At 37.3% G+C, this 14,918-nt stretch overlaps 2 protein-coding genes across 4 annotated transcripts in view; one reads left to right on the top strand and one right to left on the bottom strand.

Annotated features, from left to right (window-relative positions):
• The window catches only part of LOC110438063 (uncharacterized), a 74,042-nt gene that overhangs the window by 32,043 nt on the left and 27,081 nt on the right, over positions 1-14,918 (top strand). The window lies entirely within an intron of this gene.
• Positions 10,648-14,918, bottom strand: part of ttbk2a (tau tubulin kinase 2a) — a 39,043-nt gene continuing 34,772 nt past the window's right edge. For both annotated transcript variants that reach the window (XM_009293263.5, XM_002665239.8), the window contains one exon: positions 10,648-11,805. In XM_009293263.5, the coding sequence (XP_009291538.1) occupies positions 11,388-11,805 (418 nt within the window). In that variant the 3' untranslated portion in view covers positions 10,648-11,387. The remainder of the gene's footprint in view (positions 11,806-14,918) is intronic.

Below are 14,918 nucleotides of genomic sequence, written 5' to 3' on the forward strand. Positions count from 1 at the left end.
AGGAGACTCGCATAGAAACAGAGGAGATTGATTTGAAGAACACTGGAGAACACTTTGTTTATTTCTGGAGATCAGCCAGCAAGAAGAGCTTTTGTCAGGCCCGGATTAAGAACTCAGGGGCCCCTGGGCACATTGTCTTGTAAGGCCCCCTACCACCCCTATAGTTGAATTTAAAAAATAAGAATAATTTAATAATTTTTAAATAAAATTAATCTATAATTTGAAGCCACAAATTTAAATAAATGCTATATAGTACATATGTATTTATAGTCTACAAAGATTTAACTTATTTTTCAAAGCATTGAATAAAAATACTAATAAAACTATATATATATATATATATATATATATATATATATATATATATATATATATATATATATATATATGGTATTTTAATGTATTGCTTTTACAAACTTATAAAGCATATTATTGCCATGGCATATAACGCACAATGCTTCTCCAATCCAGTTCTATGAATCTGAGTCTTTCATAATACAAACACTGATTTACTGTATCTCCTCCTCTCCCTGTATTTTCTCTACTCTTCTCGTGATGAAGACTTGATTATAAACCTAAAAGTATCCGAAATCACACACACTATACCTCTTCTCTCCCGTCTCCCTCCTCTTTTGGGCCTTTCTCTCTCTCTCTCCCTCTCTCTCTCCTTTTCTGTCTGTCTCTCACACGATGAATCCAGTCCGCGCTGCGCTGCCGTTAGCCTCCTCCGACTGGTTAATGCTATCTCATCATTTAAAGTTACCATAACGTCTTCTTCTGTACCTCATTCTCCTGATCCAGGGTCTGTTTAAAGAAGGTGTGTATGGAAAATGCCTCAATAAAGATGCCTCCTCTCCTCTTTCTCTCGCGTTTGCTAAATCCACTTGTCCACTCATTTTTGATCTATGACAGATATAACGTTACACTAAAGTCCGCTCAGTTTAGTGCGGGTTATTACAAAACTGACGTTTCCGCGCTTGACCAATTACAACATTCTGTTTAGTTAAAGAAAAAAAGGCAGTTTAAATATAATAATAATATTAATGTGTGATCGCGATTTTTTTGCTCAGAGGAAATACAGTTGTCTGAGCAATATAGTTTTTGCAGAGAGGGAGGCACCTATAATAAGACTAAACATTATTAAATACCCACGAGACACTTGTGACTTTATATCACATTTCCATTATTTTTTAAAAATGTTTCCTTCCTGTTAAAAATAAATATATTTCCAATCTGATATGTAATGGGGTGAAAAAAAGTAGCACGAGTTCAGCTGATGGTGGATTCGAACCGAGTTTATAATTTATCGCGCCAAAAGACGAAACTGTGCGCCTTACAAGTGCGCCACTGCGGCTACAATAATTTATAGCTCTTCACTCATCTTGTCTCTATCAATCAGGCATCGATGGGCGTAAACCCTGAAAAGCTTATTCCAACTAGATGCGCTATTTGCAATTAGCCAAAAAAAGACACTCCGAAATTGTCCTTTTTTTCTCCCCCCTCGCAGGGGCCCCTAGTGCGCACGGGCCCCTGGGCCTGTGCCCATAATGCCCATTGGTTAATCCGGCCCTGGCTTTTGTCTTGTTTTTGTGTTTTGCAGATTAGACTAGGGCATGTGGAGAAATGGGAATCACACCCCAACATACACTGCAAACTAATGGTCTGGTTAGGTATTTCCTGAATGGATGGGTGGATGAAAAAATTTAAAATAGATGTCCTTCCAAGAGGAAGGGGGTGGTGGTGGGCTTAGATACTTAACTTAATGTCTTGTCTGTGGCGGGTTTTTAAAGTAATGGACACACAACAGGCAAAAAAAGGAAACTCAAAAGAGCATCTGTGGAGATTTACCTGAAAAACACTGGAGATCAGCTTGTGCATTTCTGGAGCTCAGCAAGTATGTAGAGCTCTGTTAGTCATGTACTTGTCATTTATAGACTTGAGTGCTGTATGTGGAGTAAAATAGGAATACACACCTCAGCAATGACTGAACACTGATGGGTTAGAGGTTAGGTATTTCCTGAATGTATGAATGAATGAATGAAAAATAGATGTCCTTCCGAAAGGAAGGGGCTGGAGGTGGGCATAGATTGTTAAATGTCTTCTCTGTGGCAGTTATTTAAACTTTACACTGTTAACCCTTGCTGTAGATTATGCAGTAAATAAGCCTAAAATAGCCAGTGTTTTGGAAACAGTATTTTACTCTAAAAGGAGTAGGGTTTGCATGAAATTGTGTTGTGCAAAGAATACATTACAGTAATTTATGTAGCCATTACAGGTAGTAATGTGATAATAAATGGTAAAATACCATTTTTACAATTACTGCCCCAACTACTCTGATGCTTTATGTGCATGGCTATTTATGGAGTAGCATTGATTTTAAAGGTGCAGTTGGTGATTGTCTTCAGTAACTTTTTTTTGTTGTTGTTCTGGTTGAAAGTCACATTCCAATAGTAATGATTAAAGTAAATGATCTAAATAATTTATTAGGGATGCCACAGTTCTCAATATAATATCGAAACGTACAGTACAACCTCCACGGCTCAATACGCGCTTGTAAATTGCGGGTTTTTCGGTTTTGCGTTAAAATAATTTATGTGCTTTTTATATCTCCCTGAATTGACTGTGTGTGCCTCTAAATCCATGAGCTAAGATGAGTTATATTCGATCACTATGCTCTAAAGTTAGGTGGCGCTTGACCATCATTCCACACTTTAACTTGGCGAGCGGCGGTGAAATGAGGCTGAGGCCACAGTACAAGGAAGCGCTGGCGAAGTGAGGCAACAGTACGAGAAAGTGCCGGCGTCTTTCAAATCTTCGGTGTGAGGACATTTTGGTTTTGCCTGTAAGCATAATGCCAATAAGAGAAAAAGCGGTGAACAAAAAATAGCTGTTTGTGCAAGCATTGTTTTACAAATATAACCATAACTGCACATCTGCAGCGCCATCACCCAGCAATTTCACTGTCTAGAGGCAGGGTAGCAGAGAAGGTAATAAAGTCCTCCAAATAGCAACAATCCCTCGCTGAATATACCCTATGGGTTCCGAGAGACACATAAAAATAACAAAGGCAGTGCGGGTGTTTATTGCTAAAGATTTGCAGCCGTTTTCGGTGATTGGAGATGCAGGCTTTTGTCATTTTACAAAAAGCATGCGATCCGCGTTACAGACTACTGTCTCACATTTTTTCAGCACCGAGAAAATTCTGATGGTTTATTTTTGTTTTCTTAAGTTCAAAAATGTTTATTTGAAATGGCCAATTTATCTTTATTAACTTCACATGTATGTTTATTTTCAAAATGTAGGATTTTATGTGTTCCCCAGTTTGTACATGGGCTAGCAGCTGTGAGATTTCAGTGTTCATTTTTTTAATACAATACACTAGGAACTTGTGTTCTTTTCTTGGCTTTTAAGTAAAACAAAATGAGTATTGCAATAAATCATTTAAATGTTTTTCTCCTTAACCTCTTACTGTTCCTATTGCCTATAGAAAAAAAAAAAAAAAAAACGTGTCAAGCCATTAGAACCGAACCAAATCAAAAATTGTGTTAAAAAAACGAAAACTAGACTGACAAAGTTTCAGTTTGCTAGAACTTAAGCTGCTTTGGCACAATCTACATTGTAAAACCACTATAGAAATAAAGATGAATTGAATTCACACTATATAGAAAGTACTTTTCCAATGGTCATGTAATAAATTTAAAATTAGTACATACTTAAGCAGTAGGCGATTCCGGATGCAGCTGTGGAGAAGCGTAAAAGTCAACTCAACTCAATATTCCATTTTAGTTGGAAATACGTCATCATTTTGAAATCAGACACAGAAAAGTCTGCAGTAACTTCCATATATCGACAATTTAACGAAATGTAGAGCTATTTGAATGGGGCGCACGATGGTGCAGTGGGTAGCGCTGTTGCCTCACAGCAAGAAGGTTGCTGGTCCGAGCAACGGCTGAGCTAGTTAGCATTTCTGTGTTTCATGTTCTCCCCGTTTTGGCATAGGTATCCTCCGGGTGCTCCGGTTTCCTCCATAGTCGGAAGATACAGTATGCGGTATAGGTGAATTGGGTAAGCTAAATTGTCTCCAGTGAATGTCCTAGACCTCCAGGTTGGGGGTTGAGCATTGGGCTAACAACCCACCTCATAAAAAAATGCTAGATGTTGCGAAACATCAATATGGTGCTAAATATCAACTTCGATATAATATGACCCTGGGAGTAAGTAAGAGCTATTTGAGTACAGACAATTCCATTTCAGAGAAGTTTAATGGCATGCTGAATGAAAAATTTATTCATAGCAAGTTTATAAAAATAAAATACAAAATAATTCCAACTGAAAAAAAACAAAAAGTAAACAAAACGAAAAATAAACACTGTACAAGGCATTTATGATACAAATGAAAATTAACACAAATAATTACAATAATGTACAATGTCCCGTCCGTTAACATTCTTTTGTACACTGTACATATACAACAATATACAGTAAGAGAAAAATAAATAAAAACCGTACAGATGCAAAACTAATCAATTGTAATTGTTTTTTCCTCTGACTGTTACTTAATAATATTATATAATATTACATTTGCCACTTTCTAGTTTTGTTTATTCCCTTAAGTTCCTTGGAGATGAAAATCCTAACATAGATGCAATTTCAGCATAAAGCCAAAACAACACTGTGCGCTTTAAGTGTTCAATATAAAGATAAACGCATGAAAAAACAGTAAAATAGAAACAGTAAAATAGAAATGTAAGCAATACTGAATATACTGTAAATTAGTCTGCTTCAGACGCACTGTTAAGAATGCAGGCTTCCATACCATACATTCAGGTTGTCCCAGCACAAATCAATTAAGTTAACAAATTGAAGTAGATTGAACATAAAACAATTAAGTGGTCCCAAAGAAATCTCCAAAAATGTGTTATTTAAGCTTATTTTACATACGTAGTTTGAACAAGCAGCAAAATATTTGCGTGTGTGTGTGGGATAAAACCAATATTCACCAATCCCTAAATTATTTTTATTTTGGATTTGTTGATGAGGAACCTCTGCCGTTTTCTTCATTATCTTACAGTGATGTAATGAACTTTGTCAAGGCGAAATTTAATCTCCTTCGGCCAAAAGATTATTGCAGTAATGACAGAAAACAGCTGCATTTTTAAGTAACCGACCAAAGTGTCACAGAGCAGACTGGAGATCTTAGGCATGGGACGATAACCGTGTTCAAGGTATACCACGGTTTGGAAAAGTCAAGGTTTTAAAACTGCTAAAATTATCTGTAATATCGTTCCTATTTTAAATTTTTTTTGTTGTTGTTTTTTAGGACAACAGCATCTCCAGCAGAAAAGATCTCCAAAGATGCCATTTTAAATTGACCCTTCGCTAAGCCACACCCAAAAACCGCCATCCACCAATCGGGGTTTAGCAACCGTAGCTACGCGCAGGGGCTCTGTCAAGCTTTTCGAGCGAGGGAAACAGACCAAAGCGTTGTGCATATGGATTGTGCAAATCTGATACCCGGTATCCTAAAAGTTTGGACAGGATGGACAGAATTTTTTCCCTTTTCAAAACCAAAAACCCAAGAGGAGAAATGCCAGCATGGATCAAGCTCTGTGAGGGGCGCTAAAGGAGTGGAGCTAAGTTGGATTTGTTTTGATATTCCTGACACATTCAGTGATAAACGGCAATTACTCACACACCTCTTACCCTAAACAGATGTAAACTGTGTTTCCTACAAAAATACAAAGCAGGTTGTTTCACAGCTGTCTTTTTCTTCTTTTTATTTTTCGCTTGATATTATGAGCACTCCGTTTAAGCCTTCGCCACAGTAACTTAGTCATACTAATAGCGAATAGGTCATAATGACATGAATTATTGATCCGGAAAATATGAATCTGCGAATCTGTTGCTAACTTTACTGAACTTTATATTTCCATCTATTTAAAGCTACGAATATTTGAAATTACAAATCAACAGAACAAAACCGAGATATGATCACAAACTGAGCACTTGCGATCAATATACTTTACCCGCAGGTGTTTTTCATTCATTTATAAAGAGCACACAAACATACTGACAGTAATAGGTAGCTTACTGTACATTGTTATGAGTCAATGATGCTAACATTCGGCACAAATCCATCATTTCCATTTCCCCTTTCTGGCTGCTCTTTCTATGAATGAACTATGTTTAAGCTCTGTCCATGCGTGTTTCTTTGTTGGTTAGAAATGCTGTATTTCATTGCACAACAATTAATCTATCAGGCTTTTTAGCTAATGAAAAATCTCTTTTGTTGTTGACAATAAAGTATACTCTTCTCACATATTTGTGTTTTCTCTCCAGTCCAGCATGCACAGTAACACCAGTCCTGCTCCTTTCCAGCCCACCCAGGGACGCCAATTGTCGTGGTTTTTTTCTCTCTTAATGAATCAAACTCAGTCTGGAGGTTATGAATATCATAAGAGTATACTTTATTGTCGACAACAAAGGAGATTTTTCGGGACTAAAAACAGAGTAATTACTTTTTAATTAGTTATTATTAGATTCTTTTTAAATTTCACCTCTCCTGCTGAGTGTGAGCTAAGCTGTTGAATAGTTAGCATATGAGGCGGCTAGGCTAAGCTAGCTTCAATTTTGATTTAATTATTCTCTAATCGGTTGCCTATTATGTCATGAATATACTCCTGTAATGCATACTGCAGTCCTTATTTGCCTGGCGTTCTCGGATATCTCACCAGTTCACTAAAAATGACATTATATCTCTGGCAGTGTATGACACTGGCGCTTACACATTGTAAAAACCTTGCCAGGCACAAAAGCTTGACAGGCTTAGCAACAGTAACTAAGGAGGCGGGGCTTAGCGAAGGGTCCACTGTAAAAAAACAAAAACAAATCAGTGTTTTTTAAAGCATTGAAGACAGCAGAAGTCCATAATTTAGATTATAATTAAAATATAAATTAAATGATTTAGTCTGACATGTTTACTGCCCCAAAATATTTAAAATGTTTCTCAAATAAAATATATTGTGTATAAAGAGGAAAAAGTTTTAGTTTTTTAACCAGACATTTAAAAAGGATATATTTTAGAGCAGTAAACACAAAACAGTGAAACAGTGATATTTATATCCAAGGTTATAATACTGTCAGAATCTTAAACCGGCCCATGTCTAGATCTTACCTGCATTAAATCTGTCCAATTAAAACCAATAGCTCGCTATAATATACAGTACAATGCGGTAATAGCAACTGTAAATAGTGTCTGATTAAAGTAATGTATATTGAAAATTCCTAAAAAAGAAAGTCTATGATGAACCACGAGAGACGGTTTACTTTTTTTGGCATTGATATTGATGGCATACACTGATATCAAACATGCTAATAAATTAGCTAGCTTTCTCTCGATTAGCCAACGCTCTCTCTGCAGGAGCTGATGTAAAGGTAAATATGGGTAAGTGGATATATTTAAGACTCAAACCAGTGTTAAAAAACAAACGTGGATTCCCTATTTACAAGCTCTTCAGGCTACAAACTCTGGGTATATGAAAACTTGTAAGCGGTGTTCATTGTACATTGCAGCGTTTTGTTACTGTAGCTCATGCAAAGAGTTGAGAAGTGGAGGAGACGTTACAGCATTTTACAAGCGGAAAAGGAAGACGGCGATGCTCCAGTCTTTGAAGAGAATTAGTGGCATGCTATTTAAAAATATAGGTATTCTTGATTTTTAATGACCCGTGAAACAGAAAACGTCGATATGAGTGACAAATGCTGTGGTTTTGGAATTTAAAACACATTTTAGTTTCATTTTTCTTGGATTGACTGTATCATGTGGCACATATATATTAAAATTGGCTACTTTATCACTATCAAAACTTAAACTAGAAAAAAAATTTGAAGAGTTTTTAAAACCTCCTTTTTAAAAGCAGTTACTGACTGATCTTTAATATTGTTTATTTATATATATTTACTTATACAATAGTTTTGTTTGGTTGTTAAATCTGATTGGCTGATAGATGTGCAATATATTGTAATAATTTCGGAGATACATCGTGTCGGCATCCATCAGCCTTTCACTCGGATCAGAGCAAAGACGGTTGGCATTGCCACAAAATGGCGACAGAGACCGCATAATAAACCCTTACGCCCCATTCACACGGGGCGTCAGCATCAATGTTTCCCATTCACCTTGAATGGGTGATGTCAGGCGTTGCCGAACTGCATTGTGGATCCGTCAGCACCGTTTCAGAGGCGTTGCTCACTGCAGAAGTTGGGACTAGCTCATCTTTTCAAGCGCCGACAGAAGCGTCAGTCAAGCAGATCGCTGTATGCAAATACACCAGTTAGACAGTGGCCTATTGCTGACTGAATTTCATTGGCTGATGCTGCTATGACGATCGTGTCAGCCCCAACTTCAGACACACCTTTAGTCAAGCGTCAACGCTGAAGCCCCGTGTGAATGGGGCGTTAGAGGACAAAAACTCAGTGTAATTTCAAACTACAGCTTATAAAATCATTATAAAACTGTTAAAATACAGTTGAATAATCTTAAAATGCCAGCGAAATCACCTGTTTTTTCATCACTTTAGACATTACGCTAGAGAATCATTTGAATACTAGCTCTAAAGCGACGTGTTTTTAAGCAACGGTTTCTGCTGTTCTCAGTTGCAGATGTGAAGGAACGACGGAAGAAAGTAGTTCCTCTTAAAAAAAAAGATTTTGAGACTCCCCATGTTTGTTTTTCTTTTTTATATTCATGATTGTGCCGTCGAACTGTTGTATAAATGCAATAACACAAGTAGCAGTGCAAATGGCTGTATATTGGCACTAGTTGGACCCTAAGCCAATCGGCCTGCAGCCTCGTGCCAATGCACGCCTCCCATCAGTGCCATATCGCACTGCTCCTTGTGTGAGATACATATATATATATATAGTCAAGAATTATATGTTTCGCTTCAGCATTTTTAAATAAGATAACTTTGCTAATGGTTAATGAAGCTAAGAGCAGCTCATTTTAGTTGGTAGCTTAAAAACAAATCAAATGAACTAAAAGATAGAATTTGTTACTGTACAATCTGGTGTACAAAAATTTGCGAATTCATGGATGGTCCAGTTTTAAAGTTTTCTTCTAGTTAACAAAATACGGACACAGATTTTGTGAGGCCCAGTAAAAGTGTGATGGTATGATGTGGTTAGATACCAGAAGATCAACCAAAATAAAAGCTAATTTAACAAATAGGGTGACTCCAGATCCGGTTGAGCCTGTCCAATATTCTGTATATTCCAAAGCAAAACTTCTTTAGGCACGTCAAAGCTCAAGAACACTTTTTTAGATTGTTTCAATCATCACGTTTTCTTGCAGAAACTTCTTCACTGGCACTCCTCTCGCAAGCTCGCTGAGGACAAAAACAGTCAACACAAGTACACAAATGCAAATGATTGGCCATTGTGAGTGCATGGTCCCGTTTTTATATACTCAGACGGTTTTTCACCTTAAAGTGAAAACTATTATTTATTTACCCTCATGCTGTTCCAACTTTTTTTATGTACGAAGTCGTGCTTAACACTGACTTCCACTGTCTTTAAGAAAAAAAAAGCGTTTGGAAGAACATGAGCATCACTTTAAGTTAACTTGAATCCTAACTCCGCAAGGTTGTGTTTGAACTGTTTGTTTATGCCGACAATATGGGCCTGTTTATACCTAGTCACTTCATGCATTTTCTCTGATCGCATAACAATCTGATTTGTAAAAATTGATGTGAAGTTTCAACTCAAAATAATACATAAACAATGTATTATAACTCTTTAAAACAGCCCCTTTTAGGATTTGATCCAAATTGTGCAGTTTTGGCCACTGTCGCTTTAAAAGAGGGCGGAGCTACAAACGCCTGTATCAGCATAGCAGCAGATTCAAAACTCTAATAGTGGACGGCTGCTTCTCACTCAGGGCTGTCTTCGCTAATGAGGGAAAGATCGTCACTAATGGGTGGGGCTTTCCTCCTTCGATTACATGTACAAAGGGAAAATGTTGATTAAAGTGATTCTACAGATTGTTTTTAACAAGTGTGATTATAAAAAATAGAATTAATTAGTTGTTCACCATTAGAGGCTGGCTATATTTACACTGATGTGAACAGTGATTTTTGCATAATAGGTCCCCCCTTAGGACACATCCAGTTTTATCAAGAATGCATCCCAGATCACATCCTGAAGTGGTCTGAGCGATCAGATTTATATCCATCTCGAAATGCATTTAAAACTTTCTTTTGAAACTTTTAGCTTTCCAATCAGAAAAAAAAAAAACGCAACCCAGGCTAATTCTAAAAACGTACCCCTGTATACAGTTCTGGAGATCGCCAAATACATTCCAGGAGCTACATTGTAGTTGTTCTTGCATTTTTTGTTTTCACAAAAACTACAAGCTGCGGTTTATGCTTTTTGAGATCTCAAATTTCTCAAAGTGCTGCTGTCGACTGACTTACTGACTGATTGACTGACCCACCCTCCTCCTTCCCTAAACCCAACCAATAGTGTTTTCAAAAACACAGATTGACCAGCGCCCACCCACTTCCCTAAACCCAACCAACAGTTTTAAAAAGCAATCCAGAAAAAGAAATTTTTTTACTGATTTTTACCACGTTTTTAAATTTTACCACATTCTCACCCTGTTATTTACTAGTTTATTTTATTTTTTGTTTTACCCACTTTCTGAAACCTTCACTGGACTCAAACCCTGTTGTCGTGGTCAACACCTCTCTGCGTCTCACATCTACCAACGTACATGGCGAGCTACCGGACAAACTGATAACAGCAGAAAAGCCATCCATACAGAGGTTAGCGGTCAGCTGGTAGCACGAAAAGGAACAGCTTCATTCCACAACGTAGCATTTGCTTTAAAGATAAAATGCAGCCTTACGTACATCTGGCTGCATAATTCGCAATCTCCAGAAATGTAAATGGGGGACGTTTTCAGAATGAGCCTATGTTTAAAAAAATGAATGGAGTGACCGTATGTAAACAGCCTCTTTGTGTCAGGTCAAGTTTGGATGCTGACAGTAGCCAGAGCACGGGAACGCTTAATGATCTTCAGTGTACCTGCCACTGCTTGGAAAGAAATAAATAACATAATAAATACTATAGTACAGCCAAGCTTAATGCGAACCTCAAGTACTTCAAGAATACCTACAATCATCTTCATAAAAGCTCTGGAATGTTTGAAATGAAAGAAACTATGAAACACTACAGATCCAGCCAATCACAATCACCTATAAACTCTCATGATTCTTCTGAAAAGCCAAAGCCAATGTCTTCAAATTGAGGCTACTGATGGAGAGGAAGCGAAAGTACGTCACATGTTTGACCCACTCACGTCTTCTGGGTCTGAAGCCTGTGGTTGACTATCTGCTCAGCTTACTTGAGCACCTGACGGCGGCTTTGCCCCGCTGGGTGTGTATAGTGATGGAGCGGGCCTGTCTCGCGCAGCACCCGTCCTGTGCGTGTGGATGAGAGCGGCGCTGGGGAGGTGAGCCCGAGAAACTGGGAGGAGATCTGCTGCGGCCCAGACAGCCTCCACGGTGCTCATGGCGGGACGGGGAGGAGCTGACGGAGCGCTGCAGGGAGGACGAGCTGCGCGGGGAGGCACTGGAGCTGCGCTGGTGGAGGTGATGAAAAATATGCCTGGCGCTCACATGCTGCGGAGATGAGCTGCTGTGCTGCGGAGAGCCATGGGTTGAGCTGGCGTGCATTAGCTGGGCCAGACAGGTCAGCAGGTCTGAGTCACTGGTGCTGCCGGCACGAATCCTGTACCGCCGCAGCCTGGAGGAGAAGCAAAGCGAGAATTGTTTTTGAAAATACTTAAACAGCTTATGTAACGTCAACACTCTGCTTGCTTATGTAAGAAGGATTAAGGAGTCAATTACAGAATACATCTTTGCGTCTAAAAGCATGAGACGCAGAACTCAGGAACACTGCTAAAAATGCAAGGCTCTGCACAGTTTGTTCATGTTTCCCAACTCAAATAGATTAAGTTAACTAAACAAACTGAAGTCGACTAAACAAAATACAGTTAAGTTGTTTCAAAGAACTAAAGCAGATGTCCCCAACCTTTTTATTACAGGGGACCAATCAACGATTGACTATTTTACCGTGGCCCAGGGGGGGTGGGTGTACGTAGATTACTAGGCTACCAGCTTGTAAGACAAAACATTGCTGCAACTCTGACACAAATTTTTTTTTTTATGCAGAAAATGAAAAAGCACTGCAGTGTTTGGGTGCTCTGTGTTTGTCTGAGATAATTAGTCTACCAAAATGTGTATATTCCATACAAAGTACAAAGCTAATTGGTCAGTTCTTGTCATGTGACTCGTGGTGGTGGTGAGCTTGTGGCAATCTGAAACTCCCTCCCGATATGTCTGTTTCTTACAAATTTTGCCAGCTTGTGGGTAGGGCTGTGCAATTAATCGAAAATCCGATTTCGATTATGGCTTCTAACGATTATGAAAAACCATTAATCGAGATAAACGATTATTGCATCATATACCAAAAGAGCACACACGCATAAGCACGCAGTCAGCATTCGGTCTCATTAGCACACTGAGACGAGCAGAGGAGCGCAGACATCTAAAGTAATCTTAACATAAGCGCTTTAATGGTCAAATAGGTGTCAAAACGCGGTGATTAGTGATTATTCATATTAACCCTTATTTGCGTAATAAACAAACAAGTTGAGAATCAACAGAAACGTGAAAGAGAAACCATTAAAGTGACAGTGTGAAATGCTGCCGCCTGTTTTATCATTAATCAAACGACGAGAACATCCCTTACTGCTCTTGACTGAAGGATTTGTGTAGTTAAAGTGTTTTTCTTAGGGTGAAGATGCTTAAATCACAGTTTGTTTCATATTTTTATTTTATTGTATTATTTCTCTTTCCTTTACAGGGTGGAAAATAACTGTATATATATACACAGTTGAAGTCAGAATTATTAGCCCTCCAGAATATTAGCAACCCTTTTCCTCCAATTTGTGTTTAATGGAAAGAAGTTTTTTTCAACTTATTTCTGAACACAATAGTTTTGATATATCATGTCTAATTACTGATTTGTTTTATCTTTGCTATGATGACAGTACATAACATTTTACTAGATGTTTTTCAAAATACAAGCATTTAGATTAAAGTGCAATTCAAAGGCGTAATTAGAGTAATGAGACAAGTCATTGTATAAAAGTAGTTTCTTCTGCAGACAATCAAAAAATATATTGCTTAAGGGGGCTAATAATACTGACCTTAAAATGGGTTTTAAAATAATTAAATCTGCTTTTATTCTAGCTAAAATAAAACAAATAAGACTTTCTCCAGAAGAAAAAAAATATTAGAGGAAATACTGTTAAAATTCCTTGCTCTGTTTAACATAATTTGGGAAATAGTTATTTAAAAAAACAAAATTCTCAGGAGCGCTAATAATTTTGACTTCAACTAATAATCGTTTAGAATAATCGTGATTACAATTATGACCAAAATAATTGTCATTATGATTTTTTCCAAAATCGAGCAGCCCTACTTGTGGGTTAAATTTTGGTACTTAAATGACTGAGATGTAACTGATCTTCTAGATTCAGATACCAGTACCTGTCCTAAGTGCGGGAGCTGGGGACCACTGAACTAAGGGGTAATTAACAGAATATATCTTTGCCTCAAAAAAACATGAGACACAAAACAAATTCAGGGTTCCACACAATTAGTTTATGTTGTCCCAACACAAATCGATTATGTTAACTTATCAAATTGGATTAAACAAAAAACAAATACGTTGTCCCAATAAAATCTCAATAATTTTTTCTGCTCATTTTAAATAAATAGTTTAAACAAGCAGCAAAAAAATCCCTTTTTTTGAGAGAACGGTTTTAAAAAGTGACTCCTCCATCATGTTATCGTCAAATAAATTAAGTTATCCTTTTAATTCTTATTTAGCATTTTAAAGGCAATTGGTGGTAAAATCTTGGAAGAGAACGTGTATACTGAAATACCTCGCTTTATTCTAAACCATTTTTAAAGTCTGAGAAGATAAATAACACCATATTTACCAACAACAGACCAAACTTAAATCCTCCTTTTATAGGCAAAAGGTTAGGATAGTTTTTTTTAATCAGCTAAACAGGATATTTAGCTCAAATGGATACTTGGCCAATTTTCAATCTGGCTTCAGACCATATTATTGTACAGAGATGGGAATCATAAAAATAACAAATGACGGATATTTGACTAAATGCAGACACAGGCAAATTAGCAGTGGTGGTATTAAAGTGCTGCATTTGACACAGTTGATGAAAACATACTTTTTGATAGGCTGGAAAACTAGGTAGGGCTTTCAACAAAGGTCTTTTAGTTTACTATGTAAATATCAGAAATCAAAGTGGACATCCATGACATGTGGAGTCCCACAAGGCTCTGTTCTTGCACCATTCCTGTTTATCTTGTTTAAACAAATGAGGATTTTAGCACTTTAGATAAAAATAGACTTAATTAATTAGAAAATAGCAAAGAGGTTCTGCTTAAATGCCTTAGTAAGGATATTTAACAAACACCATACACAAATATTTAAAAAATACTGTTATTCTATCAAAGGGATAGTTCAACCCTGTTTGAGTTTCTTTCTTATGTTAAACTCAAAGGAAGATATTCTGAAAAGTGACTTCCGTATTTTTTGATCCTACTATTACTATTAATGTCAATGGCTGAATTTTTAAACATTCTTCTTCAGTTTTCTACAGAAGGTGGGTTCTGGGTCTCCTTATAAAGTCTCTTTTTCTCCCAGGTAGTACTGGAATTCTTTTGTTGTAAAGATGCTCCAGATCCTACCTCATTAACCTGTTCATGCTCTTACTGAGCCTAATGTTGAGAAAGAACCAAATCACTTACCACAGCTATGCA

The sequence above is a fragment of the Danio rerio genome, chromosome 17 (assembly GCF_049306965.1).
Source record: "Danio rerio strain Tuebingen ecotype United States chromosome 17, GRCz12tu, whole genome shotgun sequence".
Lineage (NCBI taxonomy): Eukaryota > Metazoa > Chordata > Actinopteri > Cypriniformes > Danionidae > Danio > Danio rerio.